Below are 20,359 nucleotides of genomic sequence, written 5' to 3' on the forward strand. Positions count from 1 at the left end.
CAGGGCCTTATAAGCGGCGGGGGCAGGGCGGGAGGGAGGCAAGTGTCAGGCCGATGTGCAGCCCGCGAGGGGCCGGGGTCGGGGCCGCCGGGGCCATGCGCGCGGGCTGGGCAGGGGACCCGCGGGGCGCAGAGCGTAGCCGCTTCGGAGCCTGAGCTTCCCGGGGCCGCGGCCGGGGAGCCGCGCGGGGCCGGCCGGCCGGGGGGAGGGGAGCGATGCGGCGCCGGCGGGCCGCGGTGGCCGCGGGTTTCTGCGCCTCCTTCCTGCTGGGCTCGGTCCTCAACGTGCTCTTCGCACCGGGCTCGGAGCCTCCGCGGCCAGGCCAGTCCCCCGGGCCCTCGCCAGACCCGGGCCCGGGCCGTCGCGGGGGCCGCGGGGAGCTGGCCCGGCAGATCCGAGCGCGCTACGAGGAGGTGCAGCGCTATTCCCGCGGGGGCCCCGGTCCCGGGGCCGGCCGGCCGGAGCGGCGGCGCCTGATGGACCTAGCTCCGGGCGGCCCGGGCCTGCAGCGTCCCCGCCCCCCGCGGGCCCGGCCCCTGCCCGACGGCGCTCCGGGCTGGCCCCCGGCTCCTGGCCCGGGCTCCCCCGGCCCGGGATCCTCCGGCCCGGGCCCGCGCCTGGGCTGCGCCGCGCTCCGCAACGTGTCCGGCGCACAGTACGTGGGCTCCGGCTACACCAAGGCCGTGTACCGGGTCCGCCTGCCCGGCGGCGTCGCGGTGGCGCTCAAGGCGGTGGACTTCAGCGGCCACGATCTGGGCAGCTGTGTGCGCGAGTTCGGGGCGCGGAGGGGCTGCTATCGGCTGGCGGCCCACAAGCTGCTCAAGGAGATGGTGCTGCTGGAGCGGCTGCGGCACCCCAACGTGCTGCAGGTACGAGGGGGGCGGGTGCAGGGATAAGGGTGCTGGCTGGACGTGCCAGTGCTCGACCACTTGGGCTGGAAGAGAAGCCTTGGTTTTAACAGATAAAGAAGCGAAGCCCTGATGACTGCCCAGGTTAAGATAGGGGCAGAACCCGGACAGTGGCAGCTTCCCATTACACCACCCTGCTTGGGTGGGTGACCCGTTACGGAGAGACTCCCGGGTTTCTCAGCTTCCAAACCGTATCTCTTGAAGACAGGACAGAGGGTCCCCAGACTCGGGGTAGGGGTGGGGGTCCATTCGGGCTTAGGACCCTGCTTCTGGCTGGAGCTGGGGTGTTGAGCACCGGGGAAGGGACCCCAGCCAAAACAATGAACAGAGGTCATCCCTGAGTCAGGGTTCCAACTGCAGTGATAGGGTCCCTTTTCTTGTTGGAATCTGAACCCCACTTCTCTCAACTTCCAGTGACTTGTCTGGCTTTGAAGTTGGGGTGGAACTGCAATGGGGTTGGGAAGAGCTAGAAAAAGACCAGACTTGATTCCCAGAGAATATCCCGTACCCCACCCAGAAGCTGCTGAAAGGACTGGAGGGGATTGGACAGTAGGCCAGAAAATGCATGGCCCTTCCCAGAAGAGACCCTGGCCTCAAAGTAGGCTTTAGAAGTATTGAGGAAGCCTCGGGGTCCTAGCTCAATGCTCGGGGGACAGGCTGAGGACCTGAGGGTCTGCATGTCACATTATCTGAGCAAATGTGGCCAAGAGGCTGGAAGATTGAGAAGACCAGATGCCCAGGTTCCTACTAAATGGGACTCTGTCTCTCCCGTTCACTGGGGGACAGGGGAAAGATGAGACCCAACCTTGTTCCCTCCAGGCTAGACTAAGAGAGTGGGCCTCTCATAGTCCCAGCACTGCCCTAACACACCCACTTCCCCCTCTCCCCCAGCTCCCCTCGGTCCTTGAGTCAGCCCTAGGATTAGACGAACCGTTCCCTTAGCACATGTCTGAGCGGACTGAGAGGGGAATCCCTGGCTGCTTTTGGCCCGGTGAGCATAGGATTTGTTCAGACTCCCCAGCTGAGGAACGTTGCCCACACCTTCCACCTCCTAGCCCACTCAAATTAACCTTTCTGCACCCGGCAGAACTGGTCAGAAACCCAGGAATCCTTCCCTCCTTTCCTCAGGAGTGAGTTGGACACCAGATCTGGGTGGGCCTGGCAGAATAGGAGAGAGAAGCCAGAGAGCTGTTTATACTACTGCTGGCTCCCAGTCTCCCTGGGCTACTCCAGCCCTGGTCAGACACACGTTGACTGGGTCCTGGGCCCTGAACTGGTTGCAGAAGGTCAGGCAGAGCCAACAGTTATGGGTGGTTACGCTCCAGTGTCAGCCAACTGTTGCACGGCTGACACTGGAGCTACAGGGAGTGAGCAGTGGGTCACGTGGCCCTTCTAACTGGGAGGATCTTGTTCTCTTTGCTTCCCAGGAGCTCCTGGGAACCTTTTGGAAACCTGGGGTGTAGGCCAGATTCTGAGGCAGTGGAGAAGGTCTTGAGTGTGTTAGCAGGATATTAAGTGTTAGTTAATTGACTCAAGACCCCACCCCCCTCCCTTACGAGGGATTTGAGGTTTGATGCGCTTTCCTGTCTCTTAAGGAACTTCTCCCGCCCTCTCTTACCCCACCCAAACTTCAAGACGAGTATCCAGCTAACCGCCCTCACGCATATGTCAGGCCCCCAGCCCAATGCTGAAGGTGCCAAAGGGGAAAAAATTACAACTGAATAGTTTTCACTCATTCTCTCTCTAGACCGAGACTGGGTTGGCTGTGTTACTCTTACAGGGTCGGAAACTGGGGTTAGTTGCCCTAGGACAGAAGTGTTACAAGATGGAGAGGGTGCCAGGTCCTTTCTGTCAGGGGAGAGGTGAAAAGCTACCATTACGGGGAGGTAGAGCTACCTTGGTGTGAATTTCGGGACTGCCTTGGTATTGAGTCTCCTACATTCGTCCCCCAACCCCCAGGCCAGTATCCCTCTGGCTTCTTCAGCAATGCCACCTCTGCTCCAGGTAAGCCTGCCTGGGGGACTTCCTGCTCAGGAGGCTCCAGTTCTGGTGTGCAGGGAACTAGAAATAATGTTGTTTTAATACGTCTTAATCGTTTAAAATTTCAAAACTGTTCGACTGTTTGCTGAACCGGGGAGGAGCCAGAGAGTGTTTCCCGCTCCCCGAGGCCCCCTCCGCCTCTCTGGCAGCCCTGAAGTTGGTGCTGGTTCTAATAGAAAAGGGCCAGGATAGCATGTCCCACTGGCCCTTCTCAGAGCTTGCTCAGTCCGGGGACTGCCTGGGCGAGATCTCTCCATCCATCTCTGTGACCCCTCCCCAACCCACCTCCCTCTCTCTCTCTCTCTCTCTCTCTCTCTCTGTCTCTCTCTTTCTCTCTCACACACACACGCGCACACACACACACACCACTCCCTCACGTGATAGATGCCTCTATAGCCCAGGGTCAAAGGGCACAAGGGTCTTCCCTCCCCTGCATCACTGTCCTTCCCAGGGCCTCAGGCCTCAGATGGGGCCCCAGGCCTACTTGGGCCCTGATTCTGGCCCTGCTAGAGTATATTTCTTCTCCCAAAGGAACAAAAGATTCGACTGAAATGCTCAGCCTCACGCTTCCTGGAGGGGGGGGGGGGAGTTAATGGTGTCTTTTTATTTTTTCCTGAGGGGTGTTGATTAATACCTCGTTAACAGCGCATTTAACGACCTCTGGGTGTTTAATAACCTTCAGAAGTTTCCCACAAAGGCTCAGACTCTGGGCAAGAAAATGAGAACCAGGCTCCAGGGCTGCTCCTTTTACCTCACCCCTACCTCTGCCCCACTGGGGTCTGGGGTCTCCCTGGGCTGATGTGGGGTGGGGAGGGTAGAGATAGAGGGAAGAAGGGGGCCCCGGGGATTTCCCCCTGACCCCCCCCAAGCTGCAGCCCTACTGATCTGAAAGCGACACCGAGACATGCCTTCCCTCGTGCCAGCAGGACTGAGGTAGCTGGCTCCAGGGACGGGGAGCTGCAAGGGCACTCCTGGGATGGAAGGGAGCATATAAGGACCTGGAGTGGAGCTGGGTACGGTGTGAAGGGTGACGGTGTGCAGGGACATCTAGCCCAGGGGCTTGACTCCCCCGCCGCCTCACCCCACCGGCACCCCCCATCGTGCAGCCCTCCCCTCTTCCCACTCTGGCCCAGACAACTCAGCCTTTGTGTTCCTCCTCCCTACAGGGTGCTGGTTGTTTTGAGCACCGGCTGATCCTTAGCTGATGTGCAGCATGGTGGGAGAGACTGGGAGAAGCAGAGATCTCTGTGGATGCTGGTTGAGGTGTCAGTGACAGAGTCAGGCTGTGCTTCCCAGAAGCCCCTGGCCAGCTGAGCTGTACGGAGCCCCTCCCCCAGATCACATGGAGCGGGCCGGCCCTTGTGACCCTGCCCTCAAAGAACTGACCTTCCCCAGGAACCACCCTTACTACTCCCCCAGTTGATATGGGTGACCCCACCCCACCCTGCCCTGCCCACCAGCTATGCAGAGAACACCCAATGATATGCCCCTTGGATACTTCTTGTTCTGATCGACACTTGTTACCAATCCCAAGGGAGATTGCTTTTCCTCCAGAAAGATCAGGGCAGAGGAAAAATGAGGGTGCCAGAAAGTGAAAATGATGAAGCAAAGACGAGGATTAGAGCAGGGGAGGAGGTATAACATCCATTTGTTGGCTGGGCGATTAGCAAATGGTACTCATGGAAAGAACAAGGCTGTGGAATCAGAGTAACATAAATTTGAATCCTAGCTCCTGCAATTCTTAGCTGTGTGGCCTTGGGGAGGTAACTTAACCTCTCTGAGTTGGTTTCCTTACATGTGAATTGGAGACACTAATAGTACCTACTATGCCCTTTTAAGGTTATTCTAAGAATTGAGTTTTGCTTGTAAAACATTTAGCACAGTGCCTGGCACATGGTTAACACAAGGTGGCCAGACCTGCCCATTTACCTGAGTGGCCAGAGGTAAGGGGCTGATGGAATCAGTAGGAACTCTGGCTGCTGGGACAGAGGGCAGGCTTCCCAGGCAACGTTGCTATTCTCTTCTGGCCCGAGCTGAAGCAGAGACCTAGGGATGGGAGGGTGGGGGGCATGTGAAAACCCAGCCCTTCCTTGTCCCCACTCCCATCCTGTGACCTCATGACCCTCCTGGGCCTCTTCCAGCTCTATGGCTACTGCTACCAGGACAGCGAGGACATCCCGGACACCCTGACCACCATCACGGAGCTGGGCGCCCCTGTGGAAATGATCCAGCTGCTGCAGACTTCCTGGGAGGATCGCTTCCGAGTGAGCAGGGAAGAGGGCCAGGGCCCCGGGCTCCTTGCTGCGATGGTTCTCCCTTAGAAGGCCAGCTCTCCAGAGCAGCTTCAACTCCTCCTCCGTTGAGGGAGAGGGAGGGAAGGATGGAGCAAAGCTGACTCGGCCGTCGGCCAAAGGGTTAAAAAAAGAAACGAGGCAAAGAGGATCCTGAGGTTTTTGTGCTCCTGCCGCCCTGACACACACACTCACACATACTCTCAGCCTGGCTGCAGGAGGGCCAGTGTCCTAGGACTAGAAAAGAGCTTAAGGTCATCTTGACCCTCCCTCTATTTGCATACACTGCACGGAAACCACACCGAAGATGCAGCTTCAGGGAGGATATGCACTATGCCCAGACTGCCCATTTCCCACTTATTCCATGTTACCCTCAGGGTCAGGCCCACCGGGGGTAATAGAAAATCGCTGGCTTGCTCAGTAAGGCCCCAGGCCTCAGTCCTTAGTGAGCTCCAGAGCCTTGAAGAAAAAGGCAAACCCCCAAGCTCAGTCCAGAGCACCAAAGCGGGGAGCCCCCAGGCACCCTCCCAGGAGAGAAGCCGTGAGCAGCCTGGTGTTTGCCCCTCAGATCTGCCTGAGCCTGGGCCGCCTCCTCCACCACCTGGCCCACTCCCCGCTGGGCTCGGTCACTCTGCTGGACTTCCGCCCCCGACAGTTCGTGCTGGTGGATGGGGAACTGAAGGTGACGGATCTGGATGACGCCCGCGTGGAGGAGACACCGTGCACAGGCAGCGCTGACTGCACACTCGAGTTCCCAGCCAGGAATTTCACCCTGCCCTGCTCAGCCCAGGGCTGGTGCGAGGCCATGAATGAGAAACGCAACCTCTACAATGCCTACAGGTGACCTCCATCTCCACTCAGGAAGGCCGGGCCGCGAGGGAGCGGGAGCCCGGGGTGGGGGTGGGGGCTCGCAGGGAGGGAGCCAGCATGGGGTCCAGGAGGCCAGCCAGACGCAGCCATGACCAGCGGAGTAGCAGGGGCGGGGGAAGGCCTCCACCCCTTCAAGAAGGGAACATTCAGGCTCCTGACCATGAGGCTAAAAATAGTCAGCCCCAAGGAGAATCTGGGTTGGGGGTGGCAGCTGGAGGCTTCTTAAAATAGTGTCAGACTCAGAGCTTAGGGCTGGTGGGACAGGCCCTGCCCCTTCCTCCCCTGGCCCTTCACCTCTGGAAGCTCCTCATAGAGCCAAGCCATGGGGCTGCTCTGACACGGGTCAGCCGGGCGATAATGCGGGGCTGAGGGGTGGGAAGGTCCCTGGGACGGGTGGGGAAAACAGACCTCAGATTTCAGTTTGGTATGAAGTTACCTGTGGCCTTAGCATGTGCCCAGACCCCGACCCTGAGTCTGAATAGACTCCTTGGCACACTCTGGGGGTATAGGCCCAGTTGGTTAGCCTGACAGAGCAGGCTCCCTGGCCAGGTTGGGGTTCTGTCCCGAGTTGGGGTAGAAGAAGGATATGTCCCCAAAGGCTGACGCACTAAGCCCCTGATTTCTCTCTGCCCCAGGTTTTTCTTCACATACCTCCTGCCCCATAGTGCCCCACCCTCACTACGGCCTCTCTTGGACAGCATTGTCAATGCCACAGGTATGCTCTCCAGTGCCCACCTGCCTCCCGTCACCATCTCCCACCCCCAGCAAGCATGGGCATAAGAATGACCCAGGGCAGCACATGGTCCAGAAACATCATTTCCCAAAGTGGCATTCTGTGGCAAACTCAGTGACCAGTCCTCCGGTCATCGGGGCCCAGGCTCCAGAGGGAGGGGGGAAAGGCAGCTGGCTGCCTACCTCAGGGAGAAGTAGGAGCCCAGGTACCCTCTTACAGCACCGTGCACTCTGCAGGAGAGCTCACCTGGGGGGTGGACGAGACCCTGGCCCAGCTGGAGAAGGTGCTGCACCTGTACCGGAGCGGGCAGTATCTGCAGAACTCCACGGAGGCCGGCAGAGCCGGTGAGTGGCCCCGGCGAGGATCCAGGGGCTGGGGAGGTGGGGAACAGGTGCGAGGGTGGGTGATTCCCCTAATCGGGGAAGTGGCTCATCCTCCCTCTGAGAGCGCTGTTTACCTTTCACTTCGACTGAGCTAGAACAACTATAATTGTGCCTTGAACTGGGGGGTGGGCGCTGACACCCCTTCTCTGGGTGGCTGCAAACCCCACTGGGTACTGACTGCGTGACTATGAGCAAGTTAACTTACACCTTGAGCCTCACTTTCCTCATCAGTGAATTGGGTTCAGTATTACCTGCCTCAGAATTCTTATGGGGATTAAATGGCAGGTGAAATGTGTGACAGCAGTTAACTCGTTTCCTGTCACACAGCTTGAACACAAAATATGTTTGCTACTCTTTCCTTCCTCGCCCTTCTGGGGCTGGGAGGGTGGCTGGAGGTGGAGAAGGGGCTCCACACTGAAACCAGTTAAGAAGCTCCAGGGCAGAGAGAGAGTTCTAGCCACGGCTTGTGGGCTGTGGTCTCTCCTGCTGAGGCCCTGGGGTTTAGCATGGTTGGCAGGGGGGCGAGGGATGGGCAGCCTCTGTATTCAAGGAGCTCTGGCCAGTCTTAAGGGTGGGGGAGCCCTCGTTAGCCCTGTAAATAAAGTTTAACGAGGTGAACAATGGCTGGCTCTGTCCCTGCGGACGCTGTTTATGGGGCTATAAATCACAGCCAGCCCTGGACTTTGGTCTAGTCCCTGGTAGAAGACGGAGGCAGGAGGGCGGGGTGGCCGGAGGCCCAGGGCTTCTGCATTATCAGTCCAGAGCCGGGGCTCCCCAGGCAGCGGGAAGGACTCGCGGGAACAGGAGGCCTGCGGCTAAGCAGCTTCTGGATTGAGGAGATTTCAGAGCCTTCTGTGGGGCTCTTTCTGTGAAATGGGGAGATTTCACATTCTTCCTCCAGCCTCTGCCCCAAATACTCAAGGTGTGGATTCCCAAATGGTCATTTTTTGTGTTTTACATTCATTTGCACGCCTCTGAACTTCAAAAACTCCATGACTGACCCCCTGTCCGAGGAACTGGCCTAGCCTCTCTCCCCAAGGCCAGGAGGAAATGGGACCAAAGGGCAGCTCTAAACTCTTTGCCACTCAAAATGTGGTCTGCCAACCAGCAGCACCAGAAGCTGGTTGGAAATGCCAGTTCCCAAGCCCCACCCCAGACCGTCTGAATCAGAATCTGCATTTTAACAAGATTCCCTGGAGGTTCACATGCACATTGAAGTTTGAGAAGCCCGGCTTTAAATGTCTAAAATGTTCTGAGCTCAGCAATCTCCCTGGTCAGCCGATGGCTCTGTGTGTGCACTTATCCCATGCCTGTGCCCGCCGTCATGTGTAGCCTGAACGAGTGTGTGCCCTTATATATGGAGACGTGTGTCTCCCAAAAAGTCAACCTGAGCTTTGCCTTTCCTGTGTGGTCATCCCAGTTTCACAGTGGTAGATGCTTTCATCTCCATGCTAGGAGGACTGGGCTGGATTTCAGCCCTCACCTAGGAAATGTGGCTCATAGCCCTTTAAAGAAAGCGACCCCAGCCCTTACCCCTGGGCACAGAGAGTTCTCATCTGAGCTCCATCCCCAACCCACAGAGTACCAGCACCTCCCAGGCAGTACCATCCCCCAGGAAGACTACCGCTGCTGGCCATCCTACCACCACGGAAGCTGCCTGCTTTCAGTGTTCAACCTGGCCGAGGCTGTGGACATCTGTGAGAGCCATGCCCAGTGCCAGGCCTTTGTGGTCACCAACCAGACCACTTGGACAGGTGAGCCAGTGGGAAAGGACATCCTGAGGGAGGTGACTGGACTCCCCGGAAGAGATTGAGAGGTAGCGGTCCCCCATCAGAAGCCAGCGATGGTGAGAAGACAAGTGTCCTCAGGGCAGTTGCGTTATGAGGAGAGTGGCCCTGCATCCAGGGAGAGAATCATCCAGTCCTGTTACCTCTTACCTCTGCCCCCAGGTCGGCAACTAGTCTTTTTCAAGACAGGATGGAGCCACGTGGTCCCTGATCCCAGCAAGACCACATATGTGAGGGCCTCTGGCTGACCTGTCTGTGGGCTCAGCTGACCATCCCTGCCAGCTGGGCTTGCCTGTGACTTGCACTGGCAGCACTGCATGTCACCTGGGCACCCCTGCAGACAAGGCTGACATCCCCGACAGACCGAGGTGACCAGGACAACGTGCAATAATGCCACATGTTAAAATGTGAGTTTACCAGTCTAGGTCTGGGACTGCTGGCTCCAGGGCAGGAATCACAGAGGGCTGACTGCCCCTCTCACCCTCTGGGCTGCCAGCGAGGCTCAGGACGGTCTCGCCACTGGGGGCTCTGCCCCTCACTGGGACAGTTCTGTGGGCAGCCCCATCACTGTGTTCGTAGCGCGAGAATGTAGCCAGAGACCCTGCTGCCGTTGCTGCTGCCTGTGCTATGGCCCGGCTGGGGCCACGTGGGGACAGTCAGTCACAGAGTGTTCTCTTAGCCAAGCTCCAGACTGGAGACTTGAAAGGATGCTCTGGGAGATGGGTGATTCTGTACCTGGGGAGGCCGCCTCTGGGCCCGACAGGGGCGCTGACCGGCCAGCCCAGGAGCAGGGGCACAGGAGCACGCGAGGTATGAGCCAGGTCATGGGGTTGAGGGGCAGGTAGCAGTTTGAGCCAGGACCTGGGGCGGGGGTGGGGCCGGGGCCTTTCTGCCTCATTTGCTTTCAGTGAAAGCCGCAAAGCAGCCAAAAGCAGCCTCTCCCCGCTCCTGGAGTTTGTATATCCAGAAGCTTTTGTACTTCTTGTTCATTAAAATGTTTATTTTTGTAAGAAAAAAAAAAATCAATTAATAAAAGGACATTTCATGGCAAGGGCTCTTCTCAAGCCGCATTTTCCTGGGCTGCCTTTCTCGTCTTCAGTTTTGTCTTTGGTGTCTGTTTGGGGGCGGGGGCGGCGTGTGATGAAGGAGTGAAGTCTCCATGCAAACACTGAAGCTGGCACAGTGTGTGTTCAGGCCCTGCTCCCATGGTTCCCGTCTCCGTCCTTGGCCCTCTACATCCATGTCCTAATAAAAGACAGGAGGGACTAACAAGGTTAAAATTTTAACACACACTCGCTTCTTCTATACAAAGCCTTTACCCAGAGGACTCATGTCCTAACGGTGGGATGTCAGCAACGCCAGGGTGCTCTGGGCAGCCTCCACTCAGGTGAGCTTTGCCTCTGTGCAGGGTTGGGCCTGGCCATCATCACCACTGCCCACCACGTGGTAATGCACACTTGCCTTTCTCAGAGCCTTTCTTTTTTTTTTTTTTTTTTTTTGCGGTACGCGGCCCTCTCACTGCTGCGGCCTCTCCCGTTGCGGAGCACAGGCTCTGGACGCGCAGGCTCAGCAGCCATGGCTCCCAGGCCCAGCCGCTCCGCGGCATGTGGGATCTTCCCGGACCGGGGCACGAACCCGTGTCCCCTACATCAGCAGGCGGACTCTCAACCACTGCGCCACTAGGGAAGCCCTCAGAGTCTTTCTTTGAGCAAGAAATAAATATATGGAAAGTGCGGAGACAGAAAAGTCAATGGAAAGCCCGGTCCCCTCTTCCTGGGTTTTGGGAGGGAGGGTCTAACAGGGAAAGGCCCGAGTATATGGAAGCCCAAAGTGAAAGAGTTCAAGATCACAGTGAGGCCAGAGAGAGCCCCAGCGTGGATGCAAGTCTTCAAACTTGAAATCCCACATCTTCTCCCCTGTACACCATTCTACTTCTAGAATATTCTCAACGTGCACAAGCCTTTGAGGGCTTTAAAAAGAATAACCAAAGTTCAACTCAGAATCCAGTGTTTTCTCAGCAGATGCAGTCGGTGAAATTTCTCATGCACAGGACGTCCCCGTAGTTCTGAGCGGTTGAAGAGCCGATGTTAGCTCTGGAGTCCTCATCGTGGACGCCCGCTCAGACCCTCAGGGTTGCACCTTGCCACCACCATGCCCAGCCCACACGTCCTATCTTGCCTCTGGTTACCTGGGCTTGGTGATCGTGGAGGGCAGGGAGGGTCAGAACCTCCACAGAACCTCACACCACGATTCAACCAAGCCATGTCCTGCCCACGCTCACCACTCTCAGTCCCACCCCTCCCAGGAGGAACTCAGCTTCCATCAGCCTCCAGAGCTCTTTCCTCAGCTGAATTCACACGCTCCCGCACGGGTAGCCTACCCCTTGCTAGCCAGTGTTAGAGTTTACAGTGCCCTCTGTTGTTCAACTGCCCACCAGTCTGTGGAGCTCTGAGGACAGGAGAACCACGTCACCATGCTGGACCCAAGGGGGTTCCACAGGGCTGGGGCAGGAAGGTCTGCGGGGTCTGTGCCATTCAGAAGGAAACGAAGACCCTGGTTACAGTCAGCAGAGAGACCCGCAGGCTCAGGAACTGTGTGACTCAGTGAGGAAAGCGAAGGCTGAAGATGAACCAGCCACTGCCTCTGGGCTTCCAGAGGAGAGGTTCACTGGCCCGTGGAGAGGCGCAGGCTGTGGCCTCGGCAAGGTGTGATTATCACTCCAGTTTTACAGACCTGAAAACCGAAGCCCAGGTCACAGCTGCAAAGGGATTTAATGAGCATTCAAACCCAGCCCTAACTTCCAAGCCTGTTCTGGAGGGAGAATTGCTGTAAGAGGAATCTAAGTCAGAGTCAGGGAGCCCATCCTCTGAGTGTGTGCCAAGCTCAAATGGAGGTCCAAAGTGCATCAAACCTTCTTAGAAAGACTCACCCACAGGGAGCTAAGGGGGTGGTAAACAGCTGCTTCCTCAGTGGAGTGAGCCTTGCCTCCAAACCTATATCAGGGGGGCAAAAATGGCCAGGCTCAGTCCTGCAAAGTAGAAAGGGGCATTTGCAGCTGGGGGTGGAGAAGTGGTGGAGTGCCCTGAAAGGAATGGGGTAGAGAGTGAAAGCCGGAGGCAGAATCATCCTCCCCCCAGATGGCCCTTTCCACATAGCCACCTGTGTCCCTGAAAAACGTTCAGCTCCTGGGAACATCTTGTTCCCTTCCTAAGGAAGCTGGACCCATCCCTGCCAACCCCAAAGTCTACGTTCTTTCCACTCCACTGCACAGTCAGTGACACCAAGATCTAGTGCATGGAAGAAATGCATTCGCCCAACTGAAGCCTCAGGTGATAGGACCAGAGGAGGGAGGTGGGCCCTTTCCAGGGCTGGAGGAGTAGGAAGCAACACGAAAGGGCCTGTGTTGCCACTGGTCCCCCATGAGGTTCTGGAGGAATTCTGGCCAGTCTTTCTCTTTGCTCACTGTGTGATCTGGGCCGGGACGACTCCCTGAGCCTCCATCTCCTAACCTGCAAATTTCAGATTTATGACACCTGCTTCACAGGAGTGTCATGGGAATTGAACGAAATTACATACATAAAAGTCTTAGCCAGGGCTTCCCTGGTGGCGCAGTGGTTGAGAGTGCACCTGCCGATGCAGGGGACACGGGTTCGTGCCCCGGTCCGGGAAGATCCCACATGCCGCGGAGCGGCTGGGCCCGTGAGCCATGGCCTCTGAGCCTGCGCGTCCGGAGGCTGTGCTCCGCAACGGGAGAGGCCACAACAGTGAGAGGCCCGCGAACCGCAAAAAACAAAGTCTTAGCCAGGGTCAGCAAACAGTACTTAGGAAATCCTGATACCGTCATTGTTATTGTTATGAGTGAGCTGAGCCCTCCACAATCATCCAAGGCCTGGCCTACAAGAGTATCCAGGTCAGCTGGGGAGGACCCAGGCACAGCCAGACTGTCCCCCGACACTCCACCTCCAGCACCCACACCAGGGAGCACTGCCATTGCCTGGAGGAGGTGGAACCCGGCTCTCTCTCCGGGTCGGTGCCCTGGGAGTTGAGTGTGGCAGATTGAGTGTAGAAGAGGATTAACATGAAAGGATTAACATGAAAGCAGAAAATGGGATTAGGAGACTTCAAGATAATGTGCCCACCCACCCCCATCCATGACAACAAGCTTCTTACTTTCACTCTGTGGCTTCTGGAGCCGGAGCCTGTGAGGCTTGGTTGCCCCCTGCTCCCAGGGGAAGAGCCGGGAAGAGGCTTGGTGGGCTCAGAACATGAGACTTTTAATCGGCTAGGAAGAGGGGCCCGGCTGCCTTTATGTGCACTTTCTCGTCTAATCCTCATGGCAGCTCTGTGAGACGGGGGATGGTCCAGAGAGGTGAGGAGGTGGGATTCAAGCCTAAGTGATCGCCCCTGGAAGCCTGTGATCTTTCCCCTCTACCCACTGTCTCGCCCAGGAGCATAGCGCCCCCTGAACCCACAAGATCAATGATCCGCCCAGACCTGCCTCTTCCCTTGGGAAGGATTCCCAGACTCACACTCTGCCTCTGATGGGAAACCCAGAGGGCAATTTAAGGAGACCAGGTCCACTTCTCTGGCCTCATCCCATAAGGGTGAGGATGTCCCCAAAGAGCCCGACCTACTTTAAGCACCGCCTTGAGGTCAGTCGTGCAGGACTTTCATTTCCCTCGTTCACCTCTCTGTGAATGCAAGCCAGGGCTACAGCCTTGTGTGGGGGAGGAGCTACATCAGTGCCAACTATGTGAGGGAGATGGACCACGATATTTCTTAAAATTACCTCTCAAGCTGTAGTGGATCCTTGATGACCATGTAGGGAGAAGTTCATTTTCCACCTCATTCCACAAACCAGATCAAGGCCCCTTTCAGCTTCCTTTTTTTTTTTTTTTTTTTTTGCGGTACGCGGGCCTCTCACTGTTGTGGCCTCTCCCGTTGCGGAGCACAGGCTCCGGATGCGCAGGCTCAGCAGCCATGGTTCACGGGCCCAGGCGCTCGCGGCATGTGGGATCTTCCCGGCCGGGGCACGAACCCGTGTCCCCTGCATCGGCAGGCGGACTCTCAACCACTACGCCACCAGGGAAGCCCCAGCTTCCTTTTTTAGGGCAGTGATGCCTTGTCCTCCTCCTCCTGCCCCATTTTAACCAACCCCCCGCCAGCCTCTCGCCTGCCCTCTGCTAGCCTCATTCCAGCTCCAGCAGGTTCCTCCTGAGGTGCAGTAACCAGACCTCCCCTACCCCCCGCGTCAATCATTCAGGGTCTCAACAGGAAATGGAGAGCACAAGGAACATTGGATATGTTTACAAATACGTGGGTACAAGGGAACCCCATGGGGGTTATAACCTGGAACTAGTGAAAATAGAGTTGTTACCATCTCTACCCAAGGGAAGGGAGTAGGACCTGCTACCAGAACCCAGTAGGAGAACCTAGGAGGAGTCAAGTGACCGAAGGACACAGCCAGACAGGATGACCTCACAAGGAGGGAGCCCAGTCTCCCCTCACTCTCCAGCCTCCCTTCCCCCACCCCTCCATCTCCTGCTGAGCTCTCCTTGAAGCCAGAGGGAGCTTGATGTGAGGTCTGTAACTGTCAAGCCTCTAAGACAGCAGGGTGGAGAAGGGCAGATTGCCGATGAGGAAGGGCAAGAGAAATACACCTAGCACTCCGTCCCACTTCCTGTTTGAGCTTCCCGTTTGAGGAAAGGGCAAGAGAAGACTTCTCTTTTTTTTTACTCCCAGTTCCATTCTTAGATATCCAGCTCTTTGCTGTTCTGTTTGGATAAAAGAACACACGGGACCAAACCTTCAGGGAGTCGTCTACAGCATACATTCTCATCAGGGAGACAAAACTTGGTTCTTGGGAGATGAAAAAATCTTAGATATCATAATGGATGCCTAAAGAGACATGCAATATAACTGAGCTACTCAAATTCCATGGGGGTGGTAGCATTTAGGAGAAAAGTAGCCACAAGAGTATTGGATGGGGATGTGGGGCATGTGATAATGAATCATAGGTTAAGAAGCATTGGATCAGAGTTGACCCAAAACCCTTTCTTGGGCTGTCACTGAAAGCTTTGAATCTGTCACCCTCAAAAGTACAGATTATATTCTTTTCTCTAAACTGATATATACATTTGTGTGTACTCTCTGTGCCATTCCTAATAAAAACAAAGTGAAATTTGAGGGGGTTTTTTTGGTTTTTTTTTTTTGGCTGCATTGGGTCTTCGTTGCTGCACACAGGCATTCTCTAGTTGCGGCGAGCGGGGGCTACTCTTCATTGTGGTGCACAGGCTTCTCATTGCGGTGGCTTCTCTTGTTGTGGAGCACGGGCTCTAGGTGCGCAGGCTTCAGCAGTTGTGGCTCATGGGCTCTAGAGCGCAGGCTCAGTAGTCGCGGCGCATGGGCTTCATTGCTCTGCGGCATGTGGGATCTTCCCAAACCAGGGCTCCAACCCGTGTCCTCTGCATTGGCAGGCGGATTCTTAACCACTGCGCCACCAGGAAAGCCCAAGTTATTTTTCATGTAACATTTTATTCAACGTATCCTTGCCCATGATGAACATCTTGGGCCATGCAGAGACTCCTGCATCTCCCCGCAGCTTACAGCCTTTGGTTGGTATTTTCCTACACAAAAGAGCTCGGGTCATGGGAAGCCAGGGTATTTCAACGCACACTCACTCGTCTCTCTAGTGATCAAGCCACAAAATATTTCTTGAATGCTAGTCACTGCAATGAATACTAAAATATCAGAATACCCCCTGCCTTTTAGGAACTCACAATGTCACTAGAGATGTCACAAAGATGGACAAATTCAATGGGGCAACATATGAGCTGTGACTCTAGAGCAATGAGATCAATTTCCACATGTGGCTTATGAAAGCAAAGGGCTTGACGGTCACATCTCAAATCACTAAGGGCTAGTTAACCTGGTCCCCCAGGAGTACCAAGTCCCCACCAGGAGCCCCACTGTTAACACTGTTCCATCCAGAGGAAGGCTTATCCTTACTCTGTATTTCTTATCTGAAAGTCAGTTCCGTTTTGTCACCAGACATTCCCCCCTGCCCACCCCCATTCCCAAGGCAACTCAACAGGCTTTGGTGTGGAGCCTGTCAGAGGCTTCTTGAAAGTGTAAATAGAGTGTGTCTACTGTTTCCCCCCTTATCCATACACTTCTTTGGCCCTTCAAAGAGCTCTAGTAGATTAGAGAGGCACAATTTCTCCTTACCAAAGACAGGCTGCCTTTCCACAGGAGGAGGAGTTTCTCAAGTGCTCCATAATCCAGCCCTTAGAAGGTCTGCTGACTGGCCTGGCAGGGGAACAAAACTTGTGGGCCATTTCCCAGAAGCCCTTTTGGTGCCCTTCAGATCTTCAGCACGGAGGTCAGTCTCAAGAAAGGGCTTTCATTTTGTCCTGCCCTTCCATAAAATCAATCTTATTTATTTGGGGAAAGACACGAGGCAAGATAAAACACACAGTATGCTTTGCTTCCCATTGCATGGAGGTTTAAGGCCCTGTTATTCATCTGAACTTGAACAGGAGACAGTTGTGAGATTATCTGTATCACATTTCATTTTATGACGTATCACCTTGTTTACACCACTCTTGAGGTTGTTTACAGGACACAGATTACCCTTAAATGCTCTGGTCTTGTTTCGTCATTTTTTTCTCCCATCAATAAAAAATTTTAAAGGCAGCTATTGTTCTAAGAAATGACTACTGTACTTGGGGCACCAAGATACTTTAATCGGGAAAGACAGCTTGTCTTGTATCTTGGCCTCCCCTATCTTTTTGAACCAGGCTTTGATGCGACGCGGAGTTTTCTGACTCCATCGTTGAACTATGCAGCATTTTTCAGTTCTTAAGAACAAATGAGTTTCTTCTTTAAACATAGGCCTCTGCTTAGCACATTTAGTACTATTTGACTTGGGTCTCAAGATAGTGCTATTCCTGGAATGGACTTCACATGCTGAATTTTTCTTTTTTAATTACCCACACTCCTATCACATATGCTGAAGTGACCTTTTTTTTCTCTATAGCCTTTCCAACAATTTGCTGAGATGAAAAAATTTATACAGGGTCCTTTCGGGTTAGGAATTTACAGGTTAACTCTTTCATGTGCAAGTCATATAACTCATTCATACTAGTTCTGAAAATATATTCCCAGCAAATATGGAAAGGTTGGGGACTTCCCTGGCGGTCCAGTGGTTAAGACTCCACATTTCCAATGCAAGGGGTATGGCTTCAATCCCTGGTTGGGGAACTGAGATCCTACGTGCCGTGCAGTGTGGCCAAAAAAAAAAAAAAAGGAAAGGTTCAAATGTACACAGATGTTCCTTGCAACATTATTTAGAATAAGGAAAAGTGAAGATTATACAGCAATATGATAAAACATGTAAATTATAGTGTTAAATGAGAAAAGGAGGATGTAAACCCAGACATATAACTATATAAAAATGCAGTGGAAAAGGACTGGAAGGAATACACACAACTCTTGTAAATAGTTGTGAATACCACAATTTTGCAAGGATGACAAACTAGTTTTTTTTTTTTTTTTTTTGCGGTACGCGGGCCTCTCACTGCTGTGGCCTCTCCCGTTGCGGAGCACAGGCTCCGGACGCGCAGGCTCAGTGGCCATGGTTCACGGGCCCAGCCGCTCCGTGGCATGTGGGATCTTCCCGGACCGGGGCACGAACCTGTGTCCCCTGCATCGGCAGACAGACTCTCAACCACTGCGCCACCAGGGAAGCCCCTAGTTTTTTTTTTTTAATTTTCTATACCCTTCTTGTATGTTGTTATGTTGCTTGATTAATAAAAATTGATTTCAATTAGATCATTGTTTCAATGGATTAAAGGAGAAGCTCAATCTTTTTACCTAAAGTGGTACCAAAATCTCTCTCCCATTTTGTTTCATAACCTCCATTTAAATTGGACTTTTGGAAAGTCAGCTCCACGAAATCTCTTATTCATAAAAGGTGTTTGATGGCTTAAAACAGGAGCTGAAATCACAAATGACTGTAAGTCCAGCAGGAAAGGGAGTTGTGGTGCCTGATGCCATCTGGAGAACTTAGGCCTGAGGGCATAGGTATTTCAAGGGAGCTGGAGTTTTCTGTGATTCTCTTGATTTGTGCATTTTGGCCACCAATCCAAATTCAAAACTAAAGTAGAGACATTTGTGGGCCAAACAGAACATGTCTACAAGCTGGACTCAGCCAGCTGGCGGCCAGTTTGTGACCTCTAGCATGAAACCCATTTCTGAAGTTACAGCCAACTGCTTGATTTCTGAGTATTTAGCCACCAAACCTCCTGTGTTCTCTCTCCTATTGACTCTTCCCCAGTGAACCCTGTGCCACTTCCTGCTGTTTGATGAGGGTGATGAAGGATATTAGTACTCAAAGTATGAAGGCTTGTGACTCTGTCCCTAGTTAGAAGCATTTCTCTTGCCAAAATGAAAAAGCTGGCAACATTTTTAATATTAATTTGTGTCTCCATCTGTCACTTACATTTAGTGTGGCTGTGAGGAATGGATTTGATGCTGTTCAAATACGCCCAATTTCATCCTTGAGCCCTTCACAGTTGTCAGATGTACCAGCCAGGCCCAGACTCTGTTTCCAGCTTGTTGTCAATCAGATTTGAGCAGTCAATGTGTTTATCAGTTTCTTCCAATACCACTGCCCTGACACCAGTTACCGGCTTCAGAGGACTGACCTCAAGATGTAACCTCCTGGGCTTCCCTGGTGGCACAGTGGTTGAGAATCTGCCTGCCAATGCAGGGGACACGGGTTTGAGCCCTGGTCTGGGAGGATCCCACATGCCGCGGAGCAGCTGGGCCCGTGAGCCACAACTGCTGAGCCTGCGCGTCTGGAGCCTGTGCTCCGCAACAAGAGAGGCCACGATAGTGAGAGGCCCGCGCACCGCGATGAAGAGTGGCCCCCGCTTGCTACAACTGGAGAGAGCCCTCGCACAGAAACGAAAACCCAACACAGCCAAAAATAAATAAATTAATTAATTAATTAATTTAAAAAAAAAAAAGATCCCGCAAGCGTCACGGTGCAGCCAAAAAAAAAGATGTAACCTCCTCTTCTGCTTCATCTCCACTCTCTCTGTCTCCCTCTCTCTCTCATCCCTGGCTGCTCCTTTAGCACCATGACTGACCACAGAGGGATCCTACCTGCTTTTATGCTGGCCTCTGCTTCCGCTCTCTCAGGAAGGGGCCCAGGCAAACTTGGCTTCTAGAAAACGGCCCTTTTTCCTGCAGTGACCCCACTGGCTTTGCCACACAGATCTTCCCACTGTTCTCTGGAATAGTTGATCCTGGACTTGCAGCAAGGGGCAGCTGACGCTCCAGGACTGACCATCGTTCCCAGTCCCTGCTATACCATGGACCATCTGGCCCCCACAAAGTCAATGGGATGTCCCTGCTGCCCTGGGGCCATGGCAAACTGCACCAACAAGATCTTCTAGGAAATGGTACATTGATCAACTAATTAACCACCCATCAATAAACAAACGAGTTGAGGCTCCCCAAGTAGCCAGCTTGGCTTCTACATAGAGACCCACTCCCTCCTCCCCGATCCAGGACCTACTGTGGTTACAAACGCCTCCTATTAGTTCTTGGTTTACTTGGGCACTGCCGATGCTGCCAGATGTTTACTTTTAACGTGAGAATTACACTGCTCTTTTGGTTGGGGGGAAGGAGGGGGGAGCTCCAAGCTGCGGCAGCGTGGGGCGAGCAAACCCGTCTACAGCCCAGTCACCTGGGGCTCCTTCCTTCTCCCCTCCAGATGCGGCCCAGCCCACCACCCCATTTTGCCAAGTCAGCAGATCCAGACTATTCCGAGCACGGAGGACCCTGCAGGCTCCAGAGGCCAGACGGCGGCACACATGGCCCACCATGTGGGGCACACGTGTGTAACTCCGAGGTCATGCCTGGGCCCCACCAGCCCTCCCTCTCGGAGTGGGGCTCCTCGCCACAGAGTCCCCTTCTCACCTTGGCTCCCCTTGAAACTACTCCTTCCTTGACAAGACCAAAAGGCAGACTGCCCTGTTCAATGATTTGGACCATCTGTAAATGACACGTTGGGCAGTTATGGCTGTGGAAGAACCCCAAGACTACCATTGGAACCCCACAAAGCCTGATCCATTTTGCAGCTACAACCCCGTTGCCTGATCCCATCACGACTTGCAGAACCCAGTAGGATTTGTGGGATCTTGTGCTCCTAAGGGAAGCTGAGGCTCACGGCAGAGGCCAGAGCAGAAGAACCAGCACCTTCCCACCAGGGTCCAAAGTCGTCCAGAGACACGACCGGCAATTACCTACAATCCATACCCCTTGAAGGAAAGCTTCT

General features: G+C 54.4%; 1 protein-coding gene across 4 annotated transcripts; it reads left to right on the top strand.

Annotated features, from left to right (window-relative positions):
- Positions 1 to 215: 215 nt before the first annotated feature.
- PKDCC (protein kinase domain containing, cytoplasmic) lies at positions 216 to 10,162 on the top strand (the record flags this gene model as incomplete). 4 transcript variants are annotated; one of them, XM_082672609.1, is made up of 7 exons in its annotated part: positions 216 to 869; positions 5,090 to 5,212; positions 5,808 to 6,079; positions 6,745 to 6,824; positions 7,062 to 7,186; positions 8,806 to 8,979; positions 9,175 to 10,162. In XM_082672609.1, 7 exons carry the CDS (start codon positions 216 to 218, stop codon positions 9,184 to 9,186), a joined length of 1,440 nt encoding a protein of 479 aa, XP_082528735.1. In that variant the 3' UTR covers positions 9,187 to 10,162. The 4 variants fall into 4 exon arrangements, with proteins under 4 accessions (XP_082528735.1, XP_082528736.1, XP_082528733.1 ...); XM_082672610.1 differs by having other exon boundaries at positions 5,895 to 6,079; positions 7,079 to 7,186; positions 9,175 to 10,161; XM_082672607.1 differs by having other exon boundaries at positions 7,079 to 7,186; positions 9,175 to 10,157.
- Between the last annotated feature and the right edge of the window lie 10,197 nt (positions 10,163 to 20,359).

Source organism: Grampus griseus (genome assembly GCF_964374135.1).
Source record: "Grampus griseus genome assembly, chromosome: 15".
Lineage (NCBI taxonomy): Eukaryota > Metazoa > Chordata > Mammalia > Artiodactyla > Delphinidae > Grampus > Grampus griseus.